Source organism: Coturnix japonica, unplaced genomic scaffold (assembly GCF_054131305.1).
Source record: "Coturnix japonica strain WE unplaced genomic scaffold, WE-NBRP24 Scf054, whole genome shotgun sequence".
In the NCBI taxonomy this organism is placed as follows: domain Eukaryota; kingdom Metazoa; phylum Chordata; class Aves; order Galliformes; family Phasianidae; genus Coturnix; species Coturnix japonica.
The window spans coordinates 1167065-1183602 of record NW_028188957.1 but is presented as its reverse complement, the minus strand read 5'-3'; the positions used below and the strand labels follow the sequence as shown (position 1 = coordinate 1183602).

General features: G+C 52.7%; 1 protein-coding gene across 7 annotated transcripts in view; it reads left to right on the top strand.

The window, feature by feature from the left end:
- MROH1 (maestro heat like repeat family member 1) overlaps nt 1-16538 on the top strand; it is a 66707-nt gene that overhangs the window by 10159 nt on the left and 40010 nt on the right. For 4 of the 7 annotated variants that reach the window (XR_014941024.1, XM_085533127.1, XM_015850410.3 and 1 more), the window contains exons 7-22: nt 1586-1726; nt 1989-2081; nt 2924-3002; nt 5199-5312; nt 5452-5525; nt 5767-5886; nt 7834-7941; nt 8994-9138; nt 9221-9261; nt 10071-10212; nt 10295-10347; nt 11190-11297; nt 12107-12226; nt 13938-14060; nt 14766-14912; nt 15048-15074. Coding sequence is in view for 5 of the 7 variants with exons in the window: in XM_085533127.1 (XP_085389253.1) it covers nt 1586-1726; nt 1989-2081; nt 2924-3002; nt 5199-5312; nt 5452-5525; nt 5767-5886; nt 7834-7941; nt 8994-9138; nt 9221-9261; nt 10071-10212; nt 10295-10347; nt 11190-11297; nt 12107-12226; nt 13938-14060; nt 14766-14912; nt 15048-15074 (1635 nt within the window). In the remaining 2 variants the exon portion in view is untranslated. Of the gene's footprint in view, nt 1-1585; nt 1727-1988; nt 2082-2923; nt 3003-5198; nt 5313-5451; nt 5526-5766; nt 5887-7833; nt 7942-8993; nt 9139-9220; nt 9262-10070; nt 10213-10294; nt 10348-11189; nt 11298-12106; nt 12227-13937; nt 14061-14765; nt 14913-15047; nt 15075-16538 lie in introns of those variants that run through there. The other 3 variants (XR_014941025.1, XM_015850411.3, XM_085533129.1) reach the window with 2 other exon arrangements.

Below are 16538 nucleotides of genomic sequence, written 5' to 3'. Positions count from 1 at the left end.
TTAATGACTCTGTGGTTCTCTTTAGGGTTGCTGTGGGGTGTGTTGGGGTTGGATTTGGGGATGTAGAAGCTCTTTTCAAATGTTAAATGCTCTGTGGTTCTATTTAGGATCGTGGTGTGGATGGATTGGGGTTGGGCTGGATGATCTTGGAGATCTTCTCCAACTTGAATGATACTGTGGTTCTATATAGGGTCGTGGTGAATGTGTTGGGGTTGGACTTGGGGATGTAGAAGCTCTTTTCCAACCTGAATGACTCTGTGGTTCTATTTAGGGTCATGATGGAGATGGTTTGGGGTTGGACTGGGTGATCCTGGTGGTCTCTTCCAACCTTAATGACTCTGTGGTTCTCTTTAGGGTTGCTGTGGGGTGGGTTGGGGTTGGATTTGGGGATGTAGAAGCTCTTTTCAAATGTTAAATGCTCTGTGGTTCTATTTAGGATCATGGTGTGGATGGATTGGGGTTGGGCTGGATGATCTTGGAGATCTTCTCCAACTTGAATGATACTGTGGTTCTATATAGGGTCGTGGTGAATGTGTTGGGGTTGGACTTGGGGATGTAGAAGCTCTTTTCCAACCTGAATGACTCTGTGGTTCTATTTAGGGTCATGATGGAGATGGTTTGGGGTTGGACTGGGTGATCCTGGCGGTCTCTTCCAACCTTAATGACTCTGTGGTTCTCTTTAGGGTTGCTGTGGGGTGTGTTGGGGTTGGATTTGGGGATGTAGAAGCTCTTTTCAAATGTTAAATGCTCTGTGGTTCTATTTAGGATTGTGGTGTGGATGGATTGGGGTTGGGCTGGATGATCTTGGAGATCTTCTCCAACTTGAATGATACTGTAGTTGTATAGGGTCGTGGTGAATGGGTTGGGGTTGGACTTGGGGATCTAGAAGCTCTTTTCAAACTTTAAATGTGCTATAGTTCTATTTAGGATCATTGTGTGGATGGATTGGGGTTGGGCTGGATGATCTCCAACTTGAATGATACTGTGGTTCTATACAGGGTCGTGGTGAATGGGTTGGGGTTGGACTTGGGGATGTAGAAGCTCTTTTCCAACCTGAATGACTCTGTGGTTCTATTTAGGGTCATGATGGGGATGGGTTGAGAGTGGACTCGTTGATCCTGGTGGTCTCTTCCAACCTTAATGACTCTGTGGTTCTCTTTAGGGTTGCAGTGGGGTGGGTTGGGGTTGGACTGGGTGATCCCGGAGGTCTTTTCCAACCGTACTGATTCTATCGATCAATTTAGGATCGTGATAGGGATGGTTTGGGGTTGGACTGGGTGATCCTGGAGGTGTCTTCCAACCTTAACGACTCCATGACTCTATTTAGGGTCACGATGGGGAAGGGTTGAGGTTGGACTTGGGAATTCTGGATGTCTCTTCCAACCTTAATGACTTTATGGTTCTATTTAGGGTCATGATGGGGAAGGGTTGGGGTTGAACAAGGGAATTTTGGAGGTCTCTTCCAACCTTAATGACTCGATGGCTCTAATTAGGATTCACAATGGGGTCTTTGGGGCCGTGTGGGATCTCCCTGCCCTCATTAACACTCATTATCTGCCCTCATTAACACTCATTATCCCCACAGCTCCGGCTGGCGGTGGTGGAGGCTCTGGGAGCCATGAGTTACCTGATGCCCGGTGAGAAGCTGGAGGAGCAGCTCCCCAAGCTGATCCCAGCTGTGCTCTCCCTCTACAAGAAGCACACGGAGACCTTCTACATCTCCAAGGTGAGCGCGGGGCTGTGTATGACCATGGGGAAGTGATGGGAAATGCCCCAAAAATGCATCATCCTGCGAGCATCTCATCCCACCATCCATGTACAGTCCCATCCACCCACCCCATATGGCTGCCCCCAGTGGTGGGAGCTGTGGGGTGCACTTCATTCCAACCCCCCCCCCCCCTGCTGGCCCCATGGTCCCCTCCTGCAGTGCTGAGGAACGGACCCTCCTTTTGGCTGTGAGCTCCCAATGTTCCCCCCTCTGATTCCAGAGCCTCTGTCAGATCCTGGAAGCCTCCGTTGACATCGGCAGCCGCAGCCTGGACGTGCAGCTGGACGCGCTGCTGGGCACCCTGCACCCACAGGTACGGGTTAGGGTTAGGGTTAGGTTACCTGCACCCCCAGGTAGGGGTTAGGTTTAGGGTACCTGCACCCCCAGGTAGGGGTTAGGTTTAGGGTACCTGCACCCCCAGGTAGGGGTTAGGGTTAGGGTTAAGTTACCTGCACCCCCAGGTAGAGGTTAGGGTTAGGGTTAGGTTACCTGCACCCCCAGGTAGGGGTTAGGGTTAGGGTTAGGTTACCTGCACCCCCAGGTAAGGGTTAGGGTTAGGGTTAGGGTTAAGTTACCTGCACCCCCTCCTGATCCCATAAGAACCCCATAAGGATCCTGTAAGTACCCTATACAGCCCTCCTCACCCCTTAACCCTCATAAGAACCCAAAATGTACCCTATGAAAGCCCCCTGACCCCATAAGAGCTTCATAAGGACCCCGTAAATACCCTATACAGCCCTCTTCACCCCATAACACGTCATAAGAACCCAAAACGTACCCTCTGAAAGCCCCCTGACTCCATAAGAACCCCATGAGGACTCTATAAAGACCCCATAGGACTCTTTAAGGAACCCATAGAACCCCATAAGGACCCTATAAACTCCTCCTGACTCCATAAGAACCCCATAAGGACCCCATAGGACTCTTTAAGGAACCTTTAGAACCCCATAAGAACCCCTTGCTTGCGTAGCACCTGGATGGGTCGAGTCGTTTTGGATAGGGGGCAGGGGGCACAGCCGAAGGCATTGGGTCCTGGTGGGTCCCCCTACCCCATAGGAGATGTTGCCCTGCTCCCACCCCATGCTTGGTGGGTGTGGAGCTTGGTGCCCACATGGGGATGCTGTCACCCCCCCAAACCCAGCCTTAATCCTCCAGATCTGCACTCCTGCCGACCCCGCTGTGCCCCTGACCGTCAAAAACCACACGGAGGTCCTTCGGTGTTTCACTGTGCTCGGTAAGGCGTGATGTGACCCCTCGGAGGTCTTCTCCAACCTTATGGATTTTATGGGTCTGTTTAGGGTCGTGGTGGTTGTGGGTTGGGGTTGGTCTGGGGGATCTTGGAGGTCTCTTCCAACCTTAATGATTCCATTGATCTATTTAGGGTCATGGTGGGGGTGGATTGGGGTTGGACTGGATGACCTCAAAGGTCTTCTTCAACCTTATTGATTCCATGTGTCTATTTAGGGTCATGGTGGTTGTGGGTTGGGGTTGGTCAGGAGGATCTTGAAGGTCTCTTCCAACCTTAATGATTCTGTGGATCTATTTAAGGTCACAGTGGGGGGAGTTGGGGTTGGACTGGAGGAGCTTGGAGGTCTTCTCTAACCTTAATGACTCTATGGGTCTATTTAGGGTCATGGTGGGTGTGGGTTGGGGTTGGTCTGGGGGATCTTGGAGGTCTCTTCCACCCCGAATGATTCCATGTTTCTATTTAGGGTCATGGTGGGGTGGGCTGAGGTTCGGCTTAGGGATTTTGGAGGTCTTGTCCACCCTGAATGATTCTGTGGATCTATTTAAGGTCGCAGTGGGGGGAGTTGGGGTTGGACTGGAGGAGCTTGGAGGTCTTCTCTAACCTTAATGACTCTATGGGTCTATTTAGGATCATGGTGGGTGTGGGTTGGGGTTGGTCTGGGGGATCTTGGAGGTCTCTTCCACTCCGAATGATTCCATGGTTCTATTTAGGGTCATGGTGGGGTGGGCTGAGGTTCGGCTTAGGGATTTTGGAGGTCTTGTCCACCCTGAATGATTCTGTGGATCTATTTAAGGTCACTATTTAGGGTCATGGTGGGTGTGGGTTGGGGTTGGTCTGATTCTGTGGATCTGATTCTGTTGGTCTGGGGGATCTTGGAGGTCTCTTCCACCCCGAATGATTCCACGGTTCTATTTAGGATCATGGTGGGGTGGGCTGAGGTTCAGCTTAGGGATCTTGGTTGGAGGTCTCTTCCAACCTTGATGATTCCATGGGTCTATTCAGGGGCATGGTGGGGGTGGGCTGGGGTTGGACTGTATGACGTCGGAGGTCTTCTCCAACTTTATTGATTTTATGGGTCTATTTAGGGTCATGGTGGTTGTGGGTTGGGGTTGGACTGGAGGAGCTTGGAGGTCTTCTCCAACCTTACTGATTCTATGGGTCTGTTTAGGGTCAATGTGGGGGTGGGTTGGGGTACCACCTCCCTGTAAGCATTCAAGGGGCTGGGCTGGATGGGACTTTGAGGAACCTGGTCTGCTGGGAGGTGTCCCTGCCTGTAGTAGGAGGCAGGAACTAGAGGATCCCTTCCAATCCAAACCATTCTTTGATTCTATGATCTTAAAGGTCCTTTCCAACCCGAACTGATCCTGGAGGTCTTCTCCAACCTGAGTGGTTCTGAAGGCTGGTAGAAACAGGCTGTGGGGCGCTGCTCAGGGCCACCTCTGCTCCCTTTGGGGCACACCAGCCCCTTCCATGGGCAGGGATCTGGGGTCAAAGCATTTCTCCAAATCATAGAAACATGGATTGAGTTGGGTTGGGAAGGTCCTTAAAGATCCAAGAGCTGTGGAATAGTTGGGTTGTAAAGGTTGGTCCTTAAAGATCATAGAACCATGGGATGGTTGGGTTGGAAAGCTTGTTGAAGGTCATAGAAGCATAGAATGGGTTGTGTTGGAAGAGACTTTATTGATTGTGGAGTCACGGTGTGGTTGGGCTGGAAGAGTCCTTACAGAGCTCTGGAATGGTTGGGTGGGAAGGGTCTGGGAAGGGTCTTTGGAGATCATAGAGCTCTGGAATGGTTGTGTTGGGAAGGTCCTCACAGATCATTAGAGGTATGGAATGGTTGGGTGGGAAGGGTCTGGGAAGGGTCTTTGGAGATCATAGAGCTCTGGAATGGTTGTGTTGGGAAGGTCCTCACAGATCATTAGAGCTATGGAATGGTTGGGTGGGAAGGGTCTGGGAAGGGTCTTTGGAGATCATAGAGCAGTGGAGTAGATGTGTTGGGAAGGTCCTTACAGATCATTAGAGCTATGGAATGGTTGGGTTGGAAGGGTCCTTGCAGATCATAGAGCCATGGGGTGACCCCAGCTCCAGTTGACCATGGCTTTCTGCCCCCCATGGGGCACAGTCCCATGGGTAGGGCCCATTGGGGCGCAGTGCAATACATCCCCCATTGCTGTCCCACAGCCTGCTCCTTCCCTGACCGAGTGCTGACCTTCCTCCTCCCCAAACTGGAGAGCAGCAGCGAGAAGACGCGCGTGGGGACGTTGCTCATCATGAGGCAGATCATCAACAGCGCCCGTGAGTACGGCGGGAGCTCTGAGCATCCAGCTCTGCCATCATGGTGTCAGACAGTGATGGGGTTGGGGGAGGAGGAGGAGGAAGGGAGCAGAGCTGCATCATCATCACTGACCTCGGGTGTCCGTCCTTCTTTTTGCAGCCTCTCAGATGGAGATTAAAAAGCCCTCCATCCTTTCTTCCATGAAACTTCCCCTCCAAGACAGCAACAACAAGGTGAGCAAAGGTGGTTCCCCAAAACCTGGGTGTTCCCAGAGCCCTTCCCCCATTTCTGGAGCTCCTCACCTGGTCCCAGCGCTGCCCACTGGTTGGACTGGGTGGTCTTGGGGGTCTTCTCCACCATTAATGGCAGTTCAGTCTTCTGTGTGGGCACGGTGGGGGTGGGCTGCTGGTCAGACTTGGCGACCGTGGTGATCTTGATGGTGATTCCAACCCTGGTGCCTCCTTGTGGTCGCAGGTGAGACGTGCCGTGGTGCAGGTGATCAGTGCCATGGCTCACCACGGCTACCTGGAGCAGCCTGGTGGGGAGGCCATGCTGGAGTTCCTGGTGCGGCAGTGCGCCCTGCCCTCAGATGCGGTAAGGGTCTGGCAGCCCCTCACCCTACCCCACCTGCCCTACGGCTCTGTGATCTTTCAGGACCCATCCAACCCAACTGTTGAGTAGTTCTATGTTTCTGATCTATAAGCACACTTCCAACCCAACCCAATCCATCCTATAGTGGTGGGATCTTTCAGGACCCTCCCAACCCAACTGTTGAGTAGTTCTATGTTTCTGATCTATAAGCACACTTCCAACCCAACCCAATCCATCCTATAGTGGTGGGGTCTTTCAGGACCCTCCCAACCCAACTGTTGAGTAGTTCTATGTTTCTGATCTATAAGCACACTTCCAACCCAACCCAATCCATCCTATAGTGGTGGGATCTTTCAGGACCCTCCCAACCCAACTGTTGAGTAGTTCTATGTTTCTGATCTATAAGCACACTTCCAACCCAACCCAATCCATCCTATAGTGGTGGGGTCTTTCAGGACCCTCCCAACCCAACTGTTGAGTAGTTCTATGTTTCTGATCTATAAGCACACTTCCAACCCAACCCAACCCAATCCATCCTATAGTGGTGGGATCTTTCAGGACCCATCCAACCCAACTGTTGAGTAGTTCTGTGTTTCTGATCTATAAGCACACTTCCAACCCAACCCAATCCATCCTATAGTGGTGGGATCTTTCAGGACCCTCCCAACCCAACTGTTGAGTAGTTCTATGTTTCTGATCTATAAGCACACTTCCAACCCAACCCAACCCAATCCATCCTATAGTGGTGGGATCTTTCAGGACCCATCCAACCCAACTGTTGAGTAGTTCTGTGTTTCTGATCTATAAGCACACTTCCAACCCAACCCAATCCATCCTATAGTGGTGGGATCTTTCAGGACCCTCCCAACCCAGCCCATTGTATCATTCTGGGATCTTACAGGACCATTCCAACACATCTGTTCAGTGGTCCTGCGACTCTGATCTATAAGGACCCTTCCAACCCAATTGCTTTGCTATCCCACCATTCTCTAACCTTTCAGGACCTTTCCAATCCAGCTGTTCTACAGTTCTGTGATTCCATGATCTTTCAGGACCCTTCCAACCCAACCATTGTGCAGTTCTATGATTCTCTGACCTTTCAGGACCCTTCCAACCCAACCATTGTGCAGTTCTATGGTTCCATGATCTTTCAGGACCCTTCCAGCCCAACCATTCTCCAGTTCTATGATTCTCTGACCTTTCAGGACCCTTCCAACCCAACCCTTCTGCAGTTCTATGGTTCTCTGACCTTCCAGGACCCTTCCAGCCCAACCATTCTCCAGTTCTATGATTCTCTGACCTTTCAGGACCCTTCCAACCCAACCATTGTGCAGTTCTATGGTTCTCTGACTTTTCGGGACCCTTCCAACCCAACCATTCTGTGGTTCTATGCTTCTCTGACCTTTCAGGACCCTTCCTACCCAACCGTTCTGCAGTTCTATAGTTCTCTGACCTTTCAGGACCCTTCCAACCCAACCATTCTCCAGTTCTATGATTCTCTGACCTTTCAGGACCCTTCCAACCCAATCACTGTGCAGTTCTATGGTTCTCTGACCTTTCAGGGCCCTTTCAACCCAACCATTGTGTAGTTCTATGCTTCTCTGACCTTCCAGGACCCTTCCAACCCAACCATTCTCCAGTTCTATGGTTCTCTGACCTTTCAGGACCCTTCCAACCCAACCATTCTCCAGTTCTATGATTCTCTGACCTTTCAGGACCCTTCCAACCCAATCACTGTGCAGTTCTATGGTTCTCTGACCTTTCAGGGCCCTTTCAACCCAACCATTGTGCAGTTCTACGGTTCTCTGACCTTCCAGGACCCTTCCAACCCAACCATTCTGCAGTTCTATAGTTCTCTGACCTTTCAGGACCCTTCCAACCCAGCCCTTAGGTGGTTTTATGATTCTCTGATCCATAATTTGGGGTTTTGATGACTTTCCCTCCCCGCAGCCCCAGAAGCCGCTCCCAGACGGGGATGACCCCACGAGTGACAGCGTGCGGAGCATCAGCGTCAACACGCTCCTCCTCCTCAGCACCACCGTCGATCGGATGAACAACGTGAGTGTGCGCCGGTGTCCCGTCACCCGCTGCTCTGGGGGGACGTACCCTCCTCTGTCACCATCCCATCCCCTCTGAGTGCTGGGTTCAGGGGGGCTCAGAGTCATGGAATCACTGAATCACCGAGGTTGGGATGGACCACCAAGAGCACCCAGTCCAACCATCCACCTACCATTAATATATGTAGTAAACCCAGTAAACCCCAGTAAACCCCATTAAGTGCTCCATTGGGAAATGGAACGGAGAAGTGGTGTTGGGGTCATCATCCCCGGGGTTGTTCAAACCTGGGAGGTGTAGCACTTGGGAACGTGTTCAGTGGGACGGGTTGGAGTGGGGTTGGGGATCTTGGAGGTCTTTTCCAACCTTGATGATTCTGTGAGTCTTTCTAGGGTCATATCCCTGAGCACCCTTCCAGCTGGAAGGGGTGGGTTGAGGTTGGACTGGGAGATCTTGGAGGTCTCTTCTGACCTTAATGACTTTGTGGTTCTATTTAGGGTCATGGTGGAGAGGTGTTGGGCTTGGGGATCTTGTAGGTCTCTTCCAATCTCAATGACTCTATGGTTCTACTTAGGGCCATAGTGGGCTGGGTTGGGGTTGGACTGGATGATCTTGGTGGTCTTCTCCAACCTCACGGAATCTCTAGTTCTGTTTAGGGTTGCAGTGGGGTGAGCTGACCATTGGACTTGGGGATCCTAGAAGTCTCTCCCAAACTTAATGACTCTATGGATCTATTTAGGGCCGTAGTGGGTTGGGTTACGGTTGGATTGGAGAATCTTGGAGGTCTCCTCTGACTTTAGTGATTCTAAAGGTCTATTCAGGGTCGTGGTGGGATGTGTTGGTGCTGGACTGGATGATCCTGAAGGTCTCTTCCAACCTTAATGACTCTGTGGGTCTATTTAGGGCCATGATGGGGTGGGTTGGTGTTGGGTTGGGGCCATCACAATTCTCATTGAACCTTAACAACTCCATGCTGCTCTGAAAACCCCTGGAGCTGTCATCTCCCCCCTCCCATCCCGCTGCACTGTGGGCTCTGCATCCCCCATCCCCTGCAGGTGCTGTGGCCGTACCTCCTGGAGTTCATCACCCCCGTGCAGTTCACCAACGCGCTGACTCCCATCTGCAAGAGCCTCATGCATTTGTCCGTGAAGAAACGAGAGGAGGGAGGGAACGCGTCCCTGATCCCATACGACCTCAACGGTTGGTACGGGTGTGTGGGGAAGGTTGATCTGCCTGGGGTTAGAGGGAGATGCTGTCTTACGCCATTTTCCATCTGTTGTAGGAAATCTTCCTTCGCCCCACGCCCTAACAACGCGGCTGCTGGTACGTGGTGTGGGGGCAGAGAGCTTCGCCTTGTTGGGTGATGATATGAGGGCAATGGGACACGGGGGGAATGGGTTGAACCCAACAGACTGGGCTCAGGTGTGGGGAAATCCTCCAACCAGAGGCGGTGCAGCCCCATCCCTGCAGCCCGGAGCTGTGGGTACCCATCCCTGGAGCTGCCCGAGGGCGTGGGGGGGGGGGTCCTGGGCAGCCAGAGCTGGGGGCCAGCCAGCCCATGGCAGGGGGGTCTTTCCAACTCAACCCAACACATCCTGTGGTTCTCTGATCTGTAAGGACCCTTCCAACTCAAGTCATGCTGTAATTCCATGCTTTTTTGATCTTTAATGGCCCTTCCAACCCAGCCATTCCATGATTCTATGACCTTTAAGGACCTTTCCAATCCAACTCATTCCATAGCTTTGTTGTCTTTAATGACCCTTCCAACCCAAGTCATACTCTGATTCCATCTTTCTTTGATCTTCAGAGACCCTTCTAACCCCACCCTTTTTATGGCTTTGTGATCTTTAAGGACCCTTCCAACCCAACCATTCCATTGCTCTGTGACCTTCAAGGACCCTCCCAACTCATTATATGTCTCTATGAACTTTCAGCACCCTCCCAACCCAACTCTTCCATGCTCTGTGACCTTCAAGGACCATCCCAACTCATTATATGGCTTTATGAACTTTCAGCACCCTCCCAACCCAACTCTTCCATTCCTCTGTGACCTTCAAGGACCCTCCCAACCCCTTCTGTGCCTCTGTGACCTGTCAGGACTCTTCCAACCCAACACATTGCTCCCTTTGTAGGTGGTGTCCTCCCGGCCGTACACCGGGGATGGTCGGGGCGCAGCAGCCCTGCGGCTCCTACACGCTTTGTGCTGCAGCGTCCACCCCGCGCTGGAGCAGCTCTGGAGCAAAAGGGTTCCTCTGCTGGTGGAGCGTATTGAGGGTAGGAGGGGGTTTCTCTATGGGGGTAGGGAGCTGCCCGAGACCCTTTGGGGGTAGAAGAGCACAAAGGATTTTTGTCCTAGGGAATACTGAGATGTCGCTGCACCCGGAGGAGTGGGAAGAGGAGCTGCTGCTGGTGGGTGCTTCTGCACTGCTGGAGGTGGGAGGGTGAGGTGGGGGTGGCTCTGGCGCTTGGGATCCATGTACCGGGATGGGGCTGGACCGGTCCAACCCTTTCCAACTCAACCCAACACATCCTATGGTTCTCTGATCTGTAAGGACCCTTCCAAGTTGGCCAATGGTTGACTCAACAGTTGACCAGTGGTTGACCCAACAGTTGACCAGTAGATGACAAATGGTTGATCCAGTGGTTGGCCAATGGTTGACCCAGTGGTTGACCAACAACTGACCAACAGTTGACCTGGTGGTTGATCAGTTGTTAACCAGCTGTTTGGCAGCAGTTGACCATGAGCCAGCAGTGAGCCCTGGTGGCCAAGAAGGCCAACGGTTGACCAACTGTTGACCAACAGATGACCAACAATTGGCCAGTGTATGACCAGTGATTGACCAACAGTTGACCAATGGTTGACCACAAGGCAGCAGTGAGCCCTGGTGGCCAAGAGGGCCAACGGGACCCTGTGGTGCATTGCACATAGCGCAGCCAGCAGGGCAGGAGGTGCTGCTCCCCTCTGCTCTGCCCTGGGGGGCACTGCTGGAGCACTGCGTCCAGTGCTGGGCTCCCAGTTCAGGGCAGACTGGGAACTGCTGGGAGAGCCCAGCGGAGGGGGTGGGGATGGGGGGGGCCTGGAGCCCCTCCTGGTGGGGACAGGCTGAGAGCCCCAGGGGGAGAGAAGGCTGGGAGGGGTCTGGGCTGTGCTGATGGCTATCTTGGGGGTGGGGGTACAAGGAGGGGGTTGGTTGGGCTGGGCGAGCTCTAGAGCTTTCCAACCTTGACCACCCTGTGGTTCTGTGACCCAGCTCCTGCAGGAGACACTGGCGGCCGTTTCAGACAACGCTTGGATCTGCCACTTTGTGATGGAGATGTGCCGGCAGCTCAACGGCTACAACGGGTTCCCCACTGAGAAGGTGAGGGATGTGGGACCAGCACTGGGATGGTCCTCACTGGGACCAGTCTGGTGTGTAGGGCTGTCCAAAGCATCGTCCTTCCTGCTGCACCTCTGTGCTGGGAGGGAATTAAAGTGGAATAGGCTCCCCAGGGAGGTGGTTGAATCGCCATCCCTGGGTGTGTTTAAGAGCCATTTGGATGTGGTGTTCAGGGATATGATTTAGTGTAGGGTTGTTAGAGTTAGGGTTCTGGTTATAGGGTACTATGGGTATAGGGTACTATGGGTATAGGGTACTATGGTTATAGGGTTCTGGTTAGGCTGCAGTTGGACTTGATGATCTTCAAGGTCTTTTCCAACCTGGGTCATTCTATGATTCTATGGGTCTCTATGAGTCTCTATAGGACGCTATGGGTCACTATGGATCTCTATGGGGTCACTATGGGTCTCTGTGTGTCGCTGTTTGTCTCTACGGGTCGCTATGTTCCCTCACTGAGGGATATGATTTAGTGTAGGGTTGTTAGAGTTAGGGTTCTGGTTATAGCGTACTATGGTTATAGAGTACTATGGTTATAGGGTTCTGGTTGGGCTGCGGTTGGACCTGATGATCGTCAAGGTCTTTTCCAACCTGGGTAATTCTATGATTCTAAAGTATTAGCGGGTTGATTAGGGCGGGTGGGCGCATTTGAAAGTGGAATTCTTCCCATTTCCAGTGCATGCAGCGGTGTGTCAAGGGCTCGTCCTGGGGCAGCAGTCAGTCCCGATGTCTGTCCTGCTGTCCTCGTGTCCATGCTGGATGCTCAGGTCCCTAATGCTCCTTTGTCCTTCCAGAACTTTCTGTACAAGTGCATCGGGACGACGCTTGGGGCATGCGTGAGCAAAGAGTTGGTCCAGAAGCAGCTGCAGGAGCTGCTGGAAACGGCCCGGTACAACGAGGAGGCAGAGTGGGAGGTGAGAGAGGCCTGAAGAGGATTTGGGGTCCTGCTGCGTCCCCAGGCTGGGGCTCACATGGCCCCATGGGGGGCTATGGGGCTTCCCACTGCCCATCCCGGTGAGCTCAGTGCTGTGTTGTGACCGTGGCTGAGTCACCGAAGATTTATTGATGCCTTTTGGGGAGTGCAAATGCAGCAGGCTCCCCCCAGGTGGAGCTCTCTCCCCTCTTTGCTCGAGCACAGCCCATAGAGAATCGGTTTTACTGGGAGATCTCCAGAGTTCCCTTCCATCCCCTTCATTTCTGTAGTTCTGTCATCCTATAGGAGGGTCTCCTCCCACTCCTGGTGCTTCTTCCTGGGGGTGAGGAGATCCCCTGGGCTCTGGCAGCTCTTGGCTGCGTTGCTGACATCCGTCCTCCCTCCATGCTGTGCTCTTTGGAGCATTCATGCTCCTTGCAGACACGGTGGGGTGTGTGGCAAAACACTCGGCCAAGAAGGACCTGCAGGTCATGGTTAGCCAATGGTTGACCAACGGTTGACCCAGCTCTTGACAAAGGATTGACCAACAGTTGACCAGTGGTTGACAGATGCTTGACAACTAGTTGACTGGTGGTTGATGAGTATTCAACCAGTGGTTATCCAATGTCTTACCAATGGTTGACCCAACTGTTGACAAAGGATTGACTAACAGTTGACCAGTGGCTGAGAGATGCTTGACAACTGGTTGACGAGTATTCAACCAGTGGTTAGCCAATGTCTTGCCAGTGGTTGACCAATGGTTAACCCAACTGTTGACAAATGATTGACCAACAGTTGACCAGTGGCTGAGAGATGCTTAACAACTGGTTGGTGGTTGACATGTATTCGACCAATGGTTAGCTGGTATCTTACCAGTGGTTGACCTAACGGTTGATTCAACTGTTGACAAAGGATTGACCAACAGTTGACCAGTGGTTGACAGATGCTTGACAACTAGTTGACTGGTGGTTGATGAGTATTCAACCAGTGGTTAGCCAGTCTTACCAGTGGTTGACCAATGGTTGATCCAACAGTTGACCTAACGGTTGACAAATGTTTGTCCAGCGTTTGACCAGTGTGAGACCAACAGTTGACCGGTGGTTGATCAACAGTTGACCCATTGGTTGACCAGCAGTTGTCCAGTAGTTGGCCATTGGCTGACCGACCTTCGGCCAATGTTTGACTCAACATTTGATCCAACAGTTGACCTACAGTTGTCCGTGAGCCAGCAGTGAGCCCTGGTGGCCAACTGGGCCAATGGGGACCTTGTGGTGCGTGGCCCAAAGTGCGACCAGCAGGGCAGGGAGGTGCTGCTCCCTTCTGCTCTGCCCTGGGGGACACTGCTGGAGCACTGGGATTTGTACTATCCCACCTATGGTCCCACACTCATCCAGGAGCACCACACCGCACCACAGCCCCCTCTCTGTGTGGTGCAAACACCGTCTCTTGCTGCTCCCATTTGCACAGCTCTGCTGAGGGCTGAATGAGCACTTGATGGCGTTCCATCCTCACCTCCTGTGCCGTGTTGCTTTGCTGATGTCACCGTGTCACCACACCTCCCATCCCCATAGGGGGCAGTGGCTGCCAGCGCTGAGCTCAGCTGGGCACGGCTCAGCTGGGGGCAATTAAACCAATCACGGGGCTCTATTCAAGTGTCACCGGGGTTGGGAATTAATTGCTTTCTGCTAATGTGTTTTCTCCGCTCCCTCCAGGGACTCGCTTCGTGCTTCGGGATCTGTGCAATAAATCACCTGGAGGAAACGCTGGCCAAGCTGGAGGATTTTGTGAGGTCCGATGTCTTCAAGAAATCTGTGGGGCTGTTCAGTATTTTCAAGGTAAGGGGCCTCGGTTCCCCCTAAGGGCCGTATTGTGTTTGGTGTGGGGCTGGAGGACCCCAGACTGCAGAAGGGGATTGGCAGCACCGTGTCCTGGTCTGAGGGCCCCAGTGCAGGGAGACATGGGGTGGTGGGAGTGGAGGGGGAAGGAGAGGGCACAGGGATGCTCGGGGGTGGAGCAGCTCTCAGGATGAAGGGGTGAAGTGTGTGAGGCTGTGGATGGGGCCTTGGGAAGCCAGAGATGGTGGGGGGCAGCCAGCCCATGGCAGGAGTGGGGTGGGAGATCCTTTCCAACCCAACCATGCTGTAGTTCTGTGATCTGTAAGGACCCTTCCAACCCAACCATCCCATGGCTCTATGATCTTTAAGGACCTTTCTACCCCAACCACTTGTTGGTTCCATAACCTTTAAGGACCCTTCCAACCCAACCATCCCATGGCTTTATGATCTGTAAGGACCCTTCCAACCCAACCATCCCATGGCCCTGTGACCTTTGAGGACCTTTCCAACCCAACCAGAGCTGCAGTGACAACTGTGGGTGGCAAACAGGAACCCGTGTCTCAGGCGAGGACGTGCCACGTGGTCCTATGGGGCTCTGGGCACCTCTGCTGCTGACAGAATGGGGGGCATGAAGACCTCAAAGCACAAGGAGGGGGCCCTGATTCCCCCAGAGCCCCCACTGAACCGTCCTATCTACCCCACCAGGACCGCAGTGACCACGAAGTGGAGAAGATCAAGAGTGCCCTGATCCTGTGCTACGGGTTCGTGGCCTCACACGCTCCCAGGGAGCTGCTGCTGTCCCGCGTCGAGGCCGACATCCTGAGGAACATCTCCCAGTACTTCAGCACCAAGGTGGGTATTGGGGTGGGGGGCATTGGGTGAGGGGCACGGAGCGCTCCAGGTGGTGGGGTGGGGAGGGGGGCTGCACAGGGACCGGCTGGTCCTACAGGTGGCCCCAGCACTCAATGCCCACGTCTTGTTTTGCAGGTTCTGGGGATAAAGGTAGAGACCAAGGTACAGTGTGGGGCGCTCAGTCTGCTCTGCTCTCTGCTCTGTCCTGCTCTCTCTACCTCTGGGCTTGGGGCTGGGGGCTGGGAGCGGGGGATTCTCCTGATCCTAAGCCAATATCAGCAGGCACAACTCGCTCCATGGAGTTCTTTCCTATTGGGTTGGGGTTTTTTGGAGATCTGAATTTTGGGAGGTGCTGTGCAAAGCCAGGAGATCCTTATGGGTCATTTCCAACCGGGGATGGAAACAAAGGGTGTAAAAAAAGAGGGGTAAAAATGGTGGCTGGGAAGAAAACAACGATCAAAAGCTGAAAGGATTTGTGTTGAAGTAGTGCCCACACACACCTGAATCGGTCCTTCCCCATATAATGCTACAATACAGCACGATACAACACAACCATCCCGTGACTCTGTGGTCTGTAAGGACCCTTCCAACACAACCCCACCCAACACAACACATCCATTCCATGGCTCTGTGGTCTGTAAGGACCCTTCCAACACAACCCAACCCAACATAACACATCCATTCCATGGCTCTGTGGTCTGTAAGGACCCTTCCAACACAACCCAACCCAACATAACACATCCATTCCATGGCTCTGTGGTCTGTAAGGACCCTTCCAACACAACCCCACCCAACATAATGCATCTGTTCCATGGCTCTGTGGTCTGTAAAGACCTTTCCAATACAACCCAACCCAACATAATGCATCTGTTCCATGGCTCTGTGGTCTGTAAGGACCCTTCCAACTCAACCCAACCCAACATAACACATCCATTCCATGGCTCTGTGGTCTGTAAAGACCTTTCCAACACAACCCAACCCAACATAACACATCCATTCCATGGCTCTGTGGTCTGTAAGGACCCTTCCAACACAACCCCACCCAACATAACACATCCATTCCATGGCTCTGTGGTCTGTAAGGTCCCTTCCAACTCAACCCAACCCAACAAAACACATCCATTCCATGGCTCTGTGGTCTGTAAGGACCCTTCCAACTCAACCCAACCCAACAAAACACAACCATTCCATGGCTCTGTGGTCTGTAAAGACCTTTCTAACACAACCCAACCCAACATAATGCATCTGTTCCATAGCTCTGTGGTCTGTAAGGACCCTTCCAACACATCACAACACAACACAACCATGCCATGGTTCTGTGGTCTGTAAGGACCCTTCCAACACAACCCCACCCAACATAACACATCCATTCCATGGCTCTGTGGTCTGTAAGGTCCCTTCCAACTCAACCCAACCCAACCCATTCCGTGGCTCTGTAATCCGTAAGGCAGATAGATGTAGTTGTTAAGATCCCTTCCAACCCAATCCAACACAACACAATGATTCCATGGCTCTGTGGTCTGTAAGGTCCCTTCCAACTCAACCCAGCCCAATATAACACATCCATGCCATGGCTCTGTGGTATGTAAGGACCCTTCCAACACATCACAACACAACACATCCATG